Here is a 17,230-nt window from a genome sequence, read left to right on the forward strand (position 1 = left end):
TGGGCAGACTGGTTCGAGATGAGTGTGAGTAATGGGTAGACTGGTCTGAGATGAGAGAGTAATGGGCAAATTGGCTCAAGATGAGAAAGAGTAATGGGCAGACTGGTTCTAGATGAGAGAGTAATGGGCAGACTGGTTCAAGGTGAGAGAGGGTCAGAGGATAATAGGCAGACTGGTTTGGGTGGACTGGAAGGCTCCGGTAACTCGATCACCCTTTACAAAAGTGATGAGCAGAAAAGTATCTCAGCATGCACTTATTGAATCTTGATTTGGATGAGTTACAACAGCGGGAACCCACATCAGGTTCCACTTCTGTGAGCCAAGACCAGGAGTCTGAGGCTCCAGTGAACAGACTCTCTCTCTCACACACACACTGGGCAGGTGAAGTCTGGAAAAAGACCAGGAGCCATTTTTAACAATATTCAGTTTCCGAGTTTCAGTGGTCACATGTTGTTAACATTTTCATTTGTTTTTATTTATTTTCTTTTCAACTATTTTGCCCTGATGTCCGTTGAGTTTGTAAAAGTTGCTCTTGTTGACATTGTGGTGCTGGTTGTGAAGAAACCGAAAGGTGAGCGCGAGCGTTTTGATGACGTCAAATGGATGCGACGGCCTGGGCTCCTGGCGGGGAGGCTGGATTGTGTGATGGCTCCCAAACGGCGCTCGGATCAAAGTGATGAGGGGAAAAGTGTGAAAAAGAGTAAAGAGGGCGAAGTCGCTGTTATCCGCTCGGATCTGGAGGATGATGGGATCCGGAATGGAGTGAAAGAAGCCTGGAGGAGAAAGACGAGTTTCTGTCACGGTGTGTGTCGCGCACGCGTGGTTTACTGACCCACACGGAGTCCCTGAGATTCATTTAAACCCGAGTTTAAACCCGAGTTTAACGAGAGAGCGGAAGCAGGTCGCCGGTTTAGTCCCCACCGAATGAGATCTTCACTCATTCATAAAGAAAAATGAACAAAAGATCAACAGCACATGCAGTAAATGATACCTGGAGGTTTGACACACACTGGATGATGTATAGTTTTACTTAATATTGGTTTTTAAAAGTATTTACACCCCACAGCCACATTCAGAATTTGTGACGGCTTTTTATTTATTTTATTTTTATTAAACCTCCAGTTTAATCTCGATCGATTCCCAGCCAGTGTATGTGTGGATCCTGTGCATTCTTAAAGCACCCACAATCCTATGTGGAAAGGTGGGACCTTTTCCATGACACACACCTGCACACTCACTAGACTCTTCCATTCTTCTCTCTGAGGACTAGGAAGGAGTCTTGCTGAGTCTCTGAAGGACCCAACCTTCCAAGAAAACATCCTTGGCTTTGAGAAATACCATGCCGAGGGTGAGGGTAATACGGTCTTCCTCTGAGACACGATGTGTCAAGTGGAGCGTAACACACTCGGAGGAAAGAGCTATCAACCCTCTTCTACATACATGAGCTCACAGATGCCAACGATGGGCTTTTATTGCTGTGACTGACCTGAGAAAGTGTGTATGCCCCTCCCACACAGAGAGCATAGACAATTTTATTTTCTTGACTCCTGGTCAGGGGCGGCACGGTGGTGTAGTGGTTAGCGCTGTCGCCTCACAGCAAGAAGGTCCGGGTTCGAGCCCCGTGGCCGGCGAGGGCCTTTCTGTGTGGAGTTTGCATGTTCTCCCCGTGTCCGTGTGGGTTTCCTCCGGGTGCTCCGGTTTCCCCCACAGTCCAAAGACATGCAGGTTAGGTTAACTGGTGACTCTAAATTGAGCGTAGGTGTGAATGTGAGTGTGAATGGTTGTCTGTGTCTATGTGTCAGCCCTGTGATGACCTGGCGACTTGTCCAGGGTGTACCCCGCCTTTCGCCCGTAGTCAGCTGGGATAGGCTCCAGCTTGCCTGCGACCCTGTAGAACAGGATAAAGCGGCTAGAGATAATGAGATGAGATGAAAGGTGCCAATACTTTTAAAATCCTCCCCACCTTTTTTTTTTTTTTAAGAGAGCACTTTCAAAATAAGTTTGTATTAGAATGACTTGCTGTTGAAGGAAAAGTGACTCATTTCTCACACTGATGAAATGAAAGTCGAGTGAATTGTAGTTGAGGAATGTTTGTTACGCAGTCATATTTGTTTGTTCTCGTAACGGGTGCCAATAATTCTGTGGTCGAGTTGCCGTTTTGTTCTATAAATGTGAAGTGATGTGAGGAACGTGTGTGCAGGCAGTGTGCAGTTGGACTGTGAGCCGTTTCCTCACTGCAGAATCGGGAATTTTGTTCAGAATGAAAGTTTCGTGGAGAACCTGAGAGACGAACTCCTGCGGCTCAGTTTCCACAGCAAGTCCAACGACCTGTACAAGTTCCAGCAGGTGCCTCAGTCAGCTCCAGTGTTTTTAATTGAGGTTGGGAGTTAACGTCCTCATTCATGGTGACAGAAATGTGGAATTGTGTCTTTTACAGTCTGATGATCTGAAGAAGAGGAAAGAGCATCACATTTCTGAAATCAGGTTTGAGCTTTCAGTGTTTATGACGTTCCTGGAGCGTAAGAACTCAATTCAATTCAACTTTGTCATATGGACTAGAGACAGTGTCACACAGTACAATGAAATTCTTATTCTGTGAGTCCTCCAGCAACATTACCTAAACATGAATAAAAAAATTAAAAACGAGATATAAAATAATTAAAGAGATATAAAGTAGTATAAAAAGATGTAGTAAAGTGCAGTTGTGTTTTTATGTAATTAGTGTGAACAGTGTGTGTGTGTGTGTGTGCGCGCGTTAGGTCACTTCTTTTCCTCCAGTTCCGCTCTTGGCTGTCTGGGGTGTTAGGAGTGGACTTGGAGCCGACTGTGGACATTTCCTGTGCTAAATACGAGCACACGGGTAATGAAATAACAAGCTGCAGTGTGTGTGTGTGTGTGTGTGTGTGAGAGAGAGAGATGAAGAGGAGTGTAACCACATTATGTCCCTCATCTTCCTCTTTCACAGACATCTTGCTGTGTCACGATGATGAACTTGAAGGACGGAGAGTCGCCTTCATCTTTTACTTGGTGCCTCAGTGGGACCTGAGTGACGGAGGAACATTAGATTTATACAACACGGACGGTGTGTGTGTGTGTGTGTGTGTGTGTGTGTGCACCTTCTTAAATACACAATCGTTTATTTTTCTATAACAGCAATAATAGCACATCCCAAGGTTTTTATTTCCTTTATACCCTAGTCGTTTGAAAAGAAATTTAATTTTTTTATTAACTAAAGCTCAGCATGTCCTGCTGTAGATATTCAGTGTTGTGGAACATCAGTAAACCAAGTCCATTCCTGTTCTTACGTCACGTTATAGCAGCTATAAACATTTACAGATTTAGCACTGACACTGGAGACTCCATCCGCAAATGTTAAATCTCAAAATATTATTTATTAAACGATAATATAATGAGTTCATTAATATAAACCTGTGATGTGCGGCTGTGCTACTGTCAGAGCTGCTGTTCTAGAGAATTAATCAACACCTTCCCTTCTGACCAGTCAGAGTCCAGAATTCAGCAGCCTTCTAATAATAATATATATTGTGTGTGTGTGTGTAGAACATTGTGAGCCGCTGAGCGTAGTGAAGTCTCTGCTGCCCTGCTGGAACACTTTGCTATTTTTTGAAGTCTCTCCTGTTTCCTTCCATCAGGTCATTACACACACACACACACACACAGTCCATTTTACGGTTATTCATTCTTTTTTTTTTTTTGGTCATGCATTATTAATGCAGTAACGCAGCCTGTCTTTTTTTTAACTGCTCTGATCTGCAGCTGTGAGAAACTGAAACAAAACCTGTCAGAGAGCTGCAAGTGAAAGTGTTCTGTAATCTAAACGAAGCATAAACTGCTGCTTTTGTGTCTTAAATGGCACTAACCAGCTCACCAAATCCTCACCACAGCCTGTTCATTTCTGTTTTTACTTCACCACTGTGGGACTGTCTGTCCTGCTTCCGTCTGAGTGCCAATACTTCTGTTTTTCTCCTGTTTTGCATCACAGTTTATTCGACACTTAGCCTATTGTAACGTCTAAAAACAGACTGTGTTTTCTGTAGTGTGTTGTCTTTGGTCTTGTATGGACACACCCAACGTGAAACCATTTATTCCTTTATTCACACCTGAGCCGCAGGTCAGAGAGTCACTGAGCTGTAACCGTGTGTGTGAGAGGTGTGAAAGTGCTTGTGTGTGAGAGAGAGAGAGAGAGAGAGAGAGAACAGAACCCTAGTGTGATAACACAGTGATCACACTCGGGCCTGAGAGTGTCAGAGTGTTGTGTTCTCGATCCGCTTCCGAGTGAGAAAGTGATTCGACTCTGAGTCGACTCCCTGCAGGAAGTGAATCAGACACTCTGTGTTTTGGTTTGCTGTTTTTTTTGTGCTCCAGAAATGTGTTCTGGAGATTTGGAAAAAAATAAACATAATCACACAATGCCTTAAAGCGGTTATCCATATAATTACCTCATGGCGGTTTAGCACTGGCTCTGCGTTTTCTACATGCACTCAATTGTTAAACTTTTTCCGTTGCCATATTTCTGACCAATGAATGAAAGTTTGATGAGGATGTTGTCAGATCTACACACACCCCAGACAATGAGTGTTCACTTTTTGGTTTGTTTAGTGATGTGAAATGAAGTGTGAAACTAAATCAAACTGAACCAAATAGCAAATTAATTGGAAGAATCAATTTCACTCTGATTCAGGTTCATAAATGGACTCCTAGGTGTGAAAGCGTTTACTTTGACACACTCACACTCTCTCTCTCTCTCTCTCTCTCTCTCTCTCTCTCTCTCTCTCAGGTGTCTGAGGTTCTTACCAATGAAAAGTGTCGCTTGTCTCTGAGTGGTTGGTTTCACGGCCCGTCCCTGCCGAGGCCCCGGCGCTACACTGAACCCGCAGTGCCACGTCTCACACACGTCCTCCAAGATGTGAGTCAGGTTCAGGGTTAAACTCTCGCACTGTTCTTAGAGCATTTAAAATATTTGCATTTACCATTTTTTAAATGTTTGCATTCATTTGAAAATTCAGTTGAGTTTTACTTGTTTTGAATATCAGGCTGTTGGCCTCTATTGCTTTTATTTTTATTATATTTTAATTTTCTTTATTTTATTTGCATCAAAAAAGATTTTTCAAAATGTTGCAAGATTTGGTTTCTAACAGTTAAACTGGTGGAGTTCAATAAGATTTGGATGAGGTATTTCTGGTTTTTTTTTTTAACCCTTGTACACAAAGCTCCGCCCCCAGAACCTGCAGTGGTTCAATTAGCATTTTATAGCAAGAGTTCGCGTTAGAAAGGATTGTCATCACAACACTTAAGTGACATTCAGCTGCTTGAAAGCCAAATAATAACAATATAAATGTACAAAATTCAAATGGTTTACGAGGATGGTCAAGAGTGAGATTTTCTTTGTAATGGGGAAAAAACCCACAAACGAGCACTCTGGACCAGAACCCAATTCACCTCAACTGGTTTTCTCAGCAATATAACATTCTTGTGCTGAGGCCATGGATTAAACAGTTTTTCTTGCATGTTCTACACATTTCTCCAGGTTATCTGTACAAGAAGGAAAGTTAAAAAAAATTGTCTATGGCACCTTTATTTTCAAAAAGTCCTTGAACACGTCATTTTCTACACAAGTGTCTGCCATTTGAAGCCCCAGAATTAACTGCTGTGTGTGTGTGTGTGTGTGTGTGTGCAGGAGTCAGTGTTGTTTGAGTGGGTGAATGAGATGTACATGGATCCTCTGTATCAGGCTCAGGTGCAGCAGGAGTTTGAGGACGCGTCAGAAATCCGCTTGCCGAACTTCCTCCAGGTGAGCCGCTGTTCCACTGAGTTAAACTCGCACACGTTAAAGAAACACACTGCGCGATCTGTATATACATACACACAGTACCAGTCAAAAGTTTGTACACCCCACTCGACTCATTCACGGGTGTTTCTGTATTGTGACGATTCTCTACACTGTAGAACAAAACTGAAGACATCAAAACTATGAAATAACATCTGGAACACATCTGGAATTATGTGGTGAACAAAAAATTTTTAAAGAAAAAGTTTGATATTTTAGATTCTTCAGTGTATCCAGCGTTTCCCTTGATGACACTTTCCACACTATTATCATTCTCTTAACCAGCTTCACGAGGGAGTCACCTGGTCTCGTCAAAAGGTAATCAGTGGACGAGTTTCTTACCGTCTTAATGCGTTTAAGCTCAAACAGTAAATAATAAATAATTAAAAATACCCTATTAGACCTATTTAACACCACAACTATAGTAATCCATATTATGTCAAGAACCGAACAACTAAGTAAAGCAGAACAACATCCATCATTACTTTAAGACAGGAAGTGATTTTAATTCATAAAAATAAAGAAAAATGTTGAATTAGGAGGTGTGTACAAACTTTTGACTGGTACTGACTGTATGCGTGTGTGTGTGTGTGTATATAATATATAGGACAGACAGATAGATGTACAGGTTTATATTAATGTACTTGTTCTTATGTTATCGTTTCTATAGTAACAGTGAACACTTGCTGTTTATAATAAGTAATTGATTTGCACTGCAGCGTTACTTTGCCATTTCCTCTGTTTATCAGGAGGAGAAATATAAGCAGGTGACCGAGGCGTTACGATTGGCTGAAATCCAGTGGGAGAGGAGAGGACCGCCCAATAAGAGGTGAGGTACTGATGAGGTTTGTGTTTTTATGATTTAACTCGTCATCCAGGGATTCAGGGAAAGTTTACATCATATTACTGCTGCGTTCACACTTGAGAGTCCACACAGCGACTTTCTGCCATTCCTCATTCTGTGTGTGTGTGTGTGTAGGTGGTATGCACGAGCACAGCTGCAGAATTTGCCCTCCTGTCTCAAGGAATGTTGGGATCTGCTCTCGTCTGAGGCGTTCTTCATCCTGCTGTCCAACCTGACGGGGCTGAGGCTGCACGCTCTCGCCACCGAAGAGGATGAGAGTGACAGCGACGGGCAGGATGGACGGAGCGAGGGGCAGGATGGACGGAGCGAGGGGCAGGATGGACGGAGCAACACAGACAATGCAGAGGATGAGAGAAATGATCTGGATGGTCAGGGCCCCAGTAGCACATCTTCATCCATGGAGAAAAAACCCAAAGGTGGTCAGACTTTCCTCAGTTTGGAGAGAGACAGAATTCTTTCTTTTTCCTTCTTTCTTTCCTTTTATTGACCTTTAGTCACATGCTCTGACATCACCATGAGCACAGAGGCATGACTTATTTCTTTGAAAAGTCTAATGTGTTCATATTGGACCCAATAAACTCTCTCTCTCTCTCTCTCTCTCTCTCTCTCTCTCTCTCTCTCCTCGTGGGTAGGTCCATGCCAAATGACCAGATGGTGGTTGCAGCACCAGATTCTTTTTTTTTTTTTGTGAGAGCTTATGGGAATAGATACTCGTGAAATATGAACTCATAAAAAATGTCAGGGCCCTATTCTGTGTATTTAATGAATTGGGTCATTTTGAAAAATTAGTGAAATTAGACCAGAATGCACCCCCTAAATCCTCACCAGGTATTTTTGGGGTTTTAAATGCATTTTTCTTCTCAGCTTCTAGGCTACACAGAGGTTTGAAATTTGGTAAATTAACTCTCCATATGTTGCTAATCTGGAAGGAAAACGCAGAACCTTCTATCTAGAAAATCCTGGCCATAGGTACTTCCTAAAAATGCTAAAAATTAAGAAAAACGCACTCGCGAGTGGGGTTTAGGGCCCTAAAAATACTAGAAAACAAATGTATTCATCTCCTATCACTACCTGGTCTTATTATAAACCAGATTGCCTGGTCACTTACTGTACATAATGGGAGCTCTCTCTAGATAGAATATTTACAGAAATATGGCAGATTCAGTTACATACCTCACAAAAAGTATCATATCTTTAAGACCCTGAATGGAAATGAAGCACAGGTAGCACATATTAAACTTTGTCTTGTCAACATTTTGGAAATTGTTTGTGTTCATTGAGATATTGTTTAAAATGTTTACTTTTCAAAGGGGGTGGACTCATTTACGCTGAGCACTGTATGGCCAGGATTTTCTAGATAGAAGGTTCTGTATTTTCCTTCCAGATTAGCAACATATGGAGAGTTAATTTACCAAATTTCAAACCTCTGTGTAGCCTAGAAGCTGAGAAGAAAAATGCATTTAAAACCCCAAAAATACCTGGTGAGGATTTAGGGGGTACATTCTGGTCTAATTTCACTAATTTTTCAAAATGGCATAAATAAAAAACCTGTGGGTCTAGAAAGCTGAAATTTTGAAAACTAATGTAGATTTACATATATTTTCATCAGTAACTTCCACAATTAAAATAAATATGGCTGCAACCAATTTTCTATATATTGGGTCTTTTTGGCTTGGACTTACCCTCGTGTGTGTGTGTGTGTGTGTTTCAGGCCCTCCTGTGTGTGTTGGTGAGCTCCGTCGTTGGTCTCATGGTGATTACACTCTGCTGCACGACTCTGTAAAAAGAGAGTTCGCACTGGACCTGCTGCTCCATTTGGGATGTACAGGTAACACTTGTATCACACCTGTCTTACTCGTCTCTGACTCCTGTCTTACTGTTCACACCTGTCTCACTCCTTTATTACTCCAGTTTGACACTTGTCTAGTGCGTGTGTTTTTACACATTTTACACTCCCTTGATTTTCACAGGCCCAAAATATAATGGGACAAATTAGCATAATTATCAATATAAAGATTATTTTTTTAATACCTAGCTGTAAATCCTTTACAGTCAAAGACCTCCTGAAGTCTGGAGCGCAGGGACTTCACCAGATGCTGAGTTTCCTCCCTCGAGATGCTTTGCCACGCCTTTCGTGCAGCCACCTTCAGTTGCTGCTTGTTTGTGGGTTTTTCTGCCTTCTGTTTCATCTTCAGTGAATGAAAAGCAGCTCACATTGGGTTGAGTGACTCAACTGTTTAAAGACATTCCGTTTCATTGCCTGAAGCAGCTCTTGGGTTTCTTTCATGGTATGTTTTGGGTCATTCGACCAAATCTGAGCAGAAAGTAAAACTCTGTACACTTCAGAATTCATCCTGCTCCTTCTATCAGCAGTCACATCATCAATAAACACCAGTCACACAGTTCCACTGGCAGCCGACGCCCATGTCCACCATGTTTGACAGATGATAATTGTTTTGGATCATGAGCCCTTCTTTTCCTTCTCCATACTCTTCTCTAATCATCATCTGCTACAAGTTAATCTTCATTTCATCTGTCCAGAGAATCTTGTTCCAGAACTGAGCAGCCTTTCTAACAAAGTCTAATCCAGTCTTTCTCTTCTTGAGTGTGACTGGTTCTTTGCATCTCGAGGTAAAGCCTCTGTCTGCTTTGTGTTTTCAGCTGAATGACAACCTCTTTCGTTTGCATCGACACCTCTTTGGACTGCATATTGAGAGTTCCCATGAACAGCTACCAAATGCAAATTCAACACTTGGAATCAACTCTAGAACTTTTGTCTCCTTAATGTGTCACGAAATAATGAGGAAACAGGCCACAACCGGCCATGAAACTGCTCATCAGTCCAGGCAACTGTCCTGTTACTTTTGAGCCTGTAAAAATGAAGGGACTATGAAAAACTGGCTGTAATTCCTGAAGTTAATGTGATATATTTATTAAATGCACTGAGTTATTACTGCTGAAATTCTCCACTTCAATCCCATCTTGATGGCTTCATTTCAAATCCATTGTGGAGGTGAACAGAGACAACACTAGGGAAATTGCATCACTGTCCCAATACTTATGGATCTGATTGTCGCTCTCTAGTTCCTTCTCTTAGACACTCGTCTCATGACCCTCTCAAGAAATTGCCTTTTCTTTATTGCTTTCTAGATTTTGGTTGCTTGATTGTAGAAACCCCGCCCCCCTTTTATGTTTTTGATTAAAAGTTATTTTTCTCTTTCAGGCTGGAAGGCGGAGTTCGGAGGATTTACATCGTACATCGCGCATGACGAAGACGAAGAGGTCGGTGATGACATCACTATAATTTTGTCACATGGTCTAAGGGCAGCTGTTAAAACTTCCTCAGTACATAAAACACAAACTTAAATCTGCAGCTGTTCCACAGGAACAATGAGAGAAACAGATGTGAGAGAGAATCTTCCTAAAGCTCTTCTGATGGATTTTTATCCAAATGTCCAACAGTAAAAAGTCATTCGTTACTTTACACTTTCCTGAAGGTTCCTGATGGACATCAGAGACACAACACACACATTCCTCCCTCTGAAAAAGGAGTTCCATCTCAGAAAGGAGCAATTCAACACATTTACAGTTTCATTTATTTAAAAAAAAAAATTTAACTGAAGACTTTAATGAGAAAAGGTTAAACATCTGCTCTTATACTTCTATTTAAATGAGTTTGGAGGAAAAAAAAACTGTACATTGTGTAGTAATTGTGTGTGTGTGTGTGTGCGCAGCTCCTGACCGTGTACCCTGAGGACAACTCTTTGGCGTTGATCTACAGAGACAGAGATACTCTGAGTTTCATCAAACACGTCAATCATCACAGCGTTGTTCAGGAGCGCGAGCACACACTCGCACATTTTTACGATTTCTCTTTCACGTACTACGAATAAACACAACCACAAAGACTTTAATCAGGACTTTATACAGCAACAAAGGCATTTTACTGCATAACACGTACAAAAGTTTGCACCCCCCCTTCATTAATGGATGAATAAATAAAACCATGCCTCTGTTATACAGTTTATATACAATAATAATAAACATTCACGCTTCATTCATATTTAATGTTTGATGGCGTTTTCTGTGTACAACTGAAATATTCCATAAACTTTCCTTTGACGTGATCATAAGTTTACACTCCCACTCTAAATCAATCAATCAATCTAAGGTTTATTTCTCTCCTGGAGGAGGAACCTCTCCCCAGCTTAGTCCACAGTGGTCCTGGAAGATTGTCCCTCCATCTTGTTTTTGGTCTCCCTCTTGGTCTTGTCCAACTCCTTGGTGTCCATTCTGTCACTCTAGCAGTCCACCTGTTATCTGGCAGTCTGGCTACGTGTCCTGCCCAGCGATGTATTGATTTTCTGATGACACTGATAACGTCCTCTACTCCTGTTTCTTGTCTCATAGCATTATCCCTAACATCTTTCTTTGTGCTACTGCCAGCATCTCCATTTGAGCATTTATTAGGTCCCAAGTTTCGCTACCATTGGTCATCACAGGTAGGATGTATCCGTTCAGAATTTTTTTTATTAGCTCATTTGTCCATGAGGCTGTGGAGCTGTTGCCATGGCGTGGTGTCTGTCGTCCACAATTCAGTTAAATCGTATCTCCTCCGTCAGTTCTTCACAGATTTCCCTTCCGATTGTTTTGTTTGAAAGAACTCATCACTGCACAAAAAACTTAGTCGTTGTTTTGTCAAATTTTTTGCTAATGAGTTACTAATTAGGGCGGCATGGTGGTGTAGTGGTTAGCGCTGTCGCTTCACAGCAAGAAGGTCCGGGTTCGAGCCCCGTGGCCAGCGAGGGCCTTTCTGTGCGGAGTTTGCATGTTCTCCCCGTGTCCGCGTGGGTTTCCTCCGGGTGCTCCGGTTTCCCCCACAGTCCAAAGACATGCAGGTTAGGTTAACTGGTGACTCTAAATTGAGCGTAGGTGTGAATGTGAGTGTGAATGGTTGTCTGTGTCTATGTGTCAGCCCTGTGATGACCTGGCGACTTGTCCAGGGTGTACCCCGCCTTTCGCCCGTAGTCAGCTGGGATAGGATCCAGCTCACCTGCGACCCTGTAGGACAGGATAAAGCGGCTAGAGATGATATGAGTTACTAATTAAGCCAAATTGATGAATGTGGCAGCGGGGGCATGGTCAAGCGTCAGTCTGTGACCGGAGGGCGGAGTCAGGGAAGGTACAGTGGGGCAAAAAAGTATTTAGTCAGTCACCAATTGTGCAAGTTCTCCCACTTAAAAAGATGAGAGGCGCCTGTAATTTTCATCATAGGTACACTTCAACTATGAGAGACAGAATGGGGGGAAAGAATCCAGAAAATCACATTGTAGGATTTTTAAAGAATTTATTTGCAAATTATGGTGGAAAATAAGTATTTGGTCAATAACAAAAGTTCATCTCAATACTTTGTTATATACCCTTTGTTGGCAATGACAGAGGTCAAACGTTTTTTGTAAGTCTTCACAAGGTTTTCACACACTGTTGCTGGTATTTTGGCCCATTCCTCCATGCAGATCTCCTGTAGAGCAGTGATGTTTTGGGGCTGTCGCTGGGCAACACGGACTTTCAACTCCCTCCAAAGCTTTTCTATGGGGTTGAGATCTGGAGACTGGCTAGGCCACTCCAGGACCTTGAAATGCTTCTTACGAAGCCACTCCTTCGTTGCCTGGGCGGTGTGTTTGGGATCATTGTCATGCTGAAAGACCCAGCCACGTTTCATCTTCAATGCCCTTGCTGATGGAAGGAAGTTTTCACTCAAAATCTCATGATACATGGCCCCATTCATTCTTTCCTTTACATGGATCAGTCCTCCTGGTCCCTTGCAGAAAAACAGCCCCAAAGCGTGATGTTTCCACCCCCATGCTTCACAGTAGGTATGGTGTTCTTTGGATGCAAGTCAGCATTCTTTCTCCTCCAAACACAAGTTGAGTGTGGCAGCGGGGGCGTGGTCAAGCGCCGGTCTGTGACAGGAGGGCGGAGTCAGGGAAGGTAAGTGGCAGAATCACTGCACCTGACGTCAGTTAACCTGTGTTTGTGTGTGTCTTCCCAGTGACCGCGCCCTATTTAAAGAGGGAGAGCAGAGAGCAGAGAAGTTTACCCGAACCAGACGCCGGTTATGTGTGTGTCTGTCTGTGTTTTCGAACTAAGTTACGACTGAAAAGTGTGACAATAAAATGGTTTATCAACTTGAGCTCTGTCCTGCCGTCTTCTGTGCTCCGCCCATACACAAGAACTGCCACAGTGGTGCCGAAACCCGGGACTGGAGCACCAAAGCTGAACCGCCCCATGGAGTCTTCCCCGTTCGCCGACCTGGTCCACGCCCTCGCCACGGCCCAGCAAAGCCAGCACCAGGCGCTAGTCACGCTCCGTAAGGAGCAGGAGCAGCGCTTTGAGGCCCTGGTGTTGGCCCAGCAAGAGGACCGACAGGCGTTCTGGCACCTCCTCACGTCGGCGGGGACAACCGACGCTTCCACCGCAGGCCCGTCCCCCCTCACCCTGACAAAGATGGGCCCGCAGGATGACCCCGAGGCTTTCATCACGCTCTTTGAGCAAGTCGCGGAGACCTCGGGGTGGCCAATGGATCAGCGCACAGCGCGCCTCCTCCCCCTGCTGACGAGAGAGGCGCAGCTGGCCACACTACAGCTCCCCGCCGACCGCTGGCTGGCCTACACGGACCTTCGCCGGGCCATCCTCTAGTGTGTGGGGTGCACCCCCGAACAGCAGCGCCAGCGCTTCTGCGCTTGGAGGAAGTCGGCCGGCCATTCGCGTTTGGCCAGCAACTCCGGGACGCCTGCTGGCGGTGGCTGAGGGCAACAACCGCGACGCCGAGGAGATCGTCGATCAGGTGGTGCTGGAGCAGTTCATCGCGCGCTTGCCCACAGGAACCGCAGAGTGGGTCCAGTGCCACCGCCCGGCGTCGCTGGATCAGGCCATCGAGCTGGCGGAGGACCATTTGGCGGCTGTTCCGGTGGCAGGACAGCAGACAACCTCTTCTCTTCTCTCCTCTTCTCTCTCTCTCCCCCTCCTCCTGTGTCCTGTCCTCACCCCATTCCCCCACCGCGGAGGTGGGGGCTGGCACCACCCCAGCCGGCCCGCCGCACCCACAGTGCCCTCCCGTTTCTCCCTTCTGTGTCTGTCTCTTCCCCCCCCTCAGGTGAGTGAGCCCCCGAACACCAGTGCAGAGAGGAAGCCCGGGCCGGTTTGCTGGCGCTGCGGGGAACCGGGCCACCTCCAACAGCAGTGCACGGCCATGGAGGTGGGCGCGGTGGTTCGGATCCCCGACGCGCCAGAAGCTGCCCTCGATCGGGCCGGAGCGTATCACATACCGGTGAGTATTCAAGGGGATACATATCAGGTGTTGGTGGATTCTGGTTGTAATCAGACCTCAATTCACCAAAGCCTGGTGCAAAACGAGGCATTGGGGGGAGCACAGGGGGTGAAGGTGTTGTTTGTGCATGGGGACGTTCACAGCTACCCTTTGGTGTCGGTCCACATTTGTTTCCAAGGGGAAAAAGTTATAGTGAAGGCGGCGGTTAATCCTCACCTTACCCACTCTTTAATTTTGGGGACTGATTGGCCGGGATTTCGGGATTTAATGACACACTTAGTAAAGAGTGGGTCCTGCCATTTAACAGGGGGAGGTCCTGGTGTCGCTTTGGCAGGAGCAGCTGTCGCAGAGCCATCTACGTCATCTCCGCGGCAGAGTGAGGAGCCGCTGGCCCCTCCTCTCTCTGTTGGGGAATCCCTCGCAGATTTCCCATTAGAGCAGTCGCGAGACGAGACTCTGCGGCATACGTTTGACCAAGTGAGAGTAATTGATGGTCAAACGCTCCCGCCAAACACCACCCCGTCCTTCCCCTACTTCGCGATTATGAAGGATAGGTTATACCGAGTGACGCAGGACACTCAAACTAAAGAGCGAGCCACGCAACTTTTAATTCCAAAGAGCCGCCGGGAATTAGTATTCCAGGCGGCTCACTTTAATCCCATGGCTGGACACTTAGGGCAGGATAAGACACTAGCCCGAATAATGGCCCGATTCTATTGGCTGGGGATTTGTGGTGATGTTCGTAGGTGGTGTACGGCGTGCCGCGAATGCCAGTTAGTAAATCCAGAGGCCATTCCAAAAGCACCTTTGCACCCTCTACCATTAATCGAGACCCTGTTCGAAAGGATTGGGATGGATCTCGTCAGGCCATTAGATCGGTCAGCACTAGGGTACCGCTTTATATTAGTTCTGGTGGACTATGCAATGCGATACCCGGAAGCAGTGCCTCTGCGCAATATCTCAGCACGCAGTATTGCGGAGGCGCTCTTCCGCGTTATCTCCCGAGTTGGAATCCCGAAAGAGATTCTGACTGATCAAGGCACCACATTTATGTCACGGACACTGCGCGAACTGTATGGGTTATTGGGGATTAAGCCGATCCGCACCAGCGTGTATCACCCACAAACGGATGGTTTAGTGGAACGGTTCAATCGCACCCTCAAGAATATCATTAAAAAATTCGTAAGTGAGGACGCACGTAATTGGGATAAGTGGCTCGAGCCCTTGTTGTTTTCAGTGCGAGAGGTCCCCAAGCCTCCACGGGGTTCTCCCCATTCGAATTATTATATGGGCGTAAGCCGCGCGGCATTCTAGACGTGCTGCGGGAAAATTGGGAGGAGGGACCTTCACAAAGTAAGAACGAAATTCAATACGTTATGGATCTGCGCGCAAAACTCCACATGCTCACCCACCTAACCCAGGAGAATTTGCGGCAGGCCCAAGAACGGCAAGCCCACCTGTACAACAAGGGTATGCGCCTTAGGGAGTTCACACCGGGAGATAAGGTACTCGTACTGTTGCCCACATCGAGCTCCAAATTGATTGCCAAGTGGCAAGGACCCTTTGAGGTCACACGGCGAGTCGGGGACGTCGACTACAAGGTGAGGCGAACGGACGGGGGGGGCGCTACAGATTTACCACCTCAATCTGCTTAAACTCTGGAATGAGGAGGTCCCCGTGGCGTTGGTGTCGGTGGTTCCGGAGAAGGCGGAGCTGGGAGCGGAGGTTCAAAAAGGGGCATTGGCATCACGTACCTCTCCGGTCCCCTGTGGAGACCACCTCTCCCCGACCCAACTCACGGAGGTTGCCCAGTTGCAGACCGAGTTTTCGGATGTGTTCTCGCCCCTGCCCGGTCGCACTAACCTCATAGAGACGCACCCGGGGGTGGTAGTGCGTAGCCGCCCTTACAGGCTACCCGAACACAAAAAAAAGGTGGTTCGGGAAGAACTTGAGACCATGCTCGAAATGGGCATCGTCGAGGAGTCCCACAGTGACTGGAGCAGCCCGGTGGTCTTGGTACCCAAGGCCGACGGGTCGGTCCGGTTCTGTGTGGACTATAGAAAAGTCAACGCGGTGTCTAAATTTGACGCGTACCCAATGCCTCGTATTGATGAGTTGCTCGATCGACTTGGCACTGCTTGCTTTTATTCGACACTGGATTTGACAAAGGGATATTGGCAGATCCCCTTGACTCCACTATCCCGAGAAAAAATGGCCTTTTCCACACCGTTTGGTTTACACCAATTCGTCACACTTCCGTTTGGGCTGTTTGGGGCGCCCGCGATGTTTCAGCGGCTGATGGACAGGGTCCTCTGCCCCCACGCCACCTATGCGGCCGCCTATCTCAACGACATCATCGTCTATAGTAATGACTGGCCAAGGCACCTCGAACATCTAAGGGCCATCCTTAGGTCGCTGAGGCGAGCGGGCCTCACAGACAACCTGAAGAAGTGTGCGATTGGGCGGGTGGAAGTACGGTATCTGGGCTTCCACTTGGGCAACGGGCAGGTGTGTCCCCAAATTAACAAGACCGCAGCAATTGCGGCCTGCCCGAGGCCCAAGACCAAAAAGGGGGTGAGACAGTTCCTGGGGCTGGCTGGCTATTATCGTAGGTTTATACCTAATTCTTCAGATGTCACCAGCCCGCTGACTGATCTCACTAAAAAGGGGGCACCAGATCCGGTCCAGTGGACGGAGCAATGCCAGCGGGCTTTTTCTGAGGTAAAGGCTGCACTGTGTGGGGGGCCACTTTTACACTCCCCTGACTTTTCTCTCCCCTTTATGTTGCAGACCGATGCGTCAGACAGAGGGCTGGGGGCGGTTTTGTCTCAGGAGGTGGAGGACCGCCCCGTCCTGTACATCAGCAGGAAGCTGTTGGTGCGTGAGGGGCGCTACAGCACCATAGAGAAAGAGTGTCTGGCCATCAAGTGGGCGGTCCTCGCCCTCCGGTACTATCTGCTGGGGCGCCCTTTCACCCTCTGTTCGGCCCACGCGCCCCTCCAGTGGCTCCACTGCATGAAGGATGCCAACACGCGGATCACCCGTTGGTATCTGGCACTCCAACCCTTTAATTTCAAGGTGGTCCACAGGCCGGGGGCGCAGATGGTCGTGGCGGACTTCCTCTCCCGTCGGGGGGGGGGGGGAGTCAGCTGTAGGCCGGACAGCCTCCCGGCCTGAGTCGGGCGGT

At 46.4% G+C, this 17,230-nt stretch overlaps 1 protein-coding gene across 2 annotated transcripts; it reads left to right on the plus strand.

The window, feature by feature from the left end:
• The first annotated feature begins 583 nt into the window (after positions 1-583).
• Positions 584-10,776, plus strand: ogfod1 (2-oxoglutarate and iron-dependent oxygenase domain containing 1). 2 transcript variants are annotated; one of them, XM_060940753.1, is made up of 13 exons: positions 584-802; positions 2,201-2,346; positions 2,438-2,484; positions 2,760-2,860; positions 2,966-3,082; positions 3,562-3,653; positions 4,799-4,927; positions 5,699-5,812; positions 6,598-6,677; positions 6,828-7,129; positions 8,425-8,541; positions 9,937-9,995; positions 10,448-10,776. In XM_060940753.1, exons 1-13 carry the CDS (start codon positions 604-606, stop codon positions 10,604-10,606), a joined length of 1,662 nt encoding a protein of 553 aa, XP_060796736.1. In that variant the 5' UTR covers positions 584-603; the 3' UTR covers positions 10,607-10,776. The 2 variants fall into 2 exon arrangements, with proteins under 2 accessions (XP_060796736.1, XP_060796737.1); XM_060940754.1 differs by lacking the exons at positions 584-802; positions 2,201-2,346; positions 2,438-2,484 and adding an exon at positions 2,491-2,595.
• The last annotated feature ends 6,454 nt before the right edge of the window (positions 10,777-17,230 follow it).

Source organism: Neoarius graeffei, chromosome 15, assembly GCF_027579695.1.
Source record: "Neoarius graeffei isolate fNeoGra1 chromosome 15, fNeoGra1.pri, whole genome shotgun sequence".
NCBI classification, from domain to species: domain Eukaryota; kingdom Metazoa; phylum Chordata; class Actinopteri; order Siluriformes; family Ariidae; genus Neoarius; species Neoarius graeffei.

Coding starts and splice junctions, on each gene's coding strand:
- ogfod1 (XM_060940753.1), top strand. CDS start 604: ATGCGACGGCCTGGGCTCCTGGCGGGGAGGCTGGATTGTGTGATGGCT. Junction 4,928..5,698: donor TCACACACGTCCTCCAAGAT/GTGAGTCAGGTT, acceptor GTGTGTGTGCAG/GAGTCAGTGTTGTTTGAGTG. Junction 7,130..8,424: donor CATGGAGAAAAAACCCAAAG/GTGGTCAGACTT, acceptor TGTGTGTTTCAG/GCCCTCCTGTGTGTGTTGGT.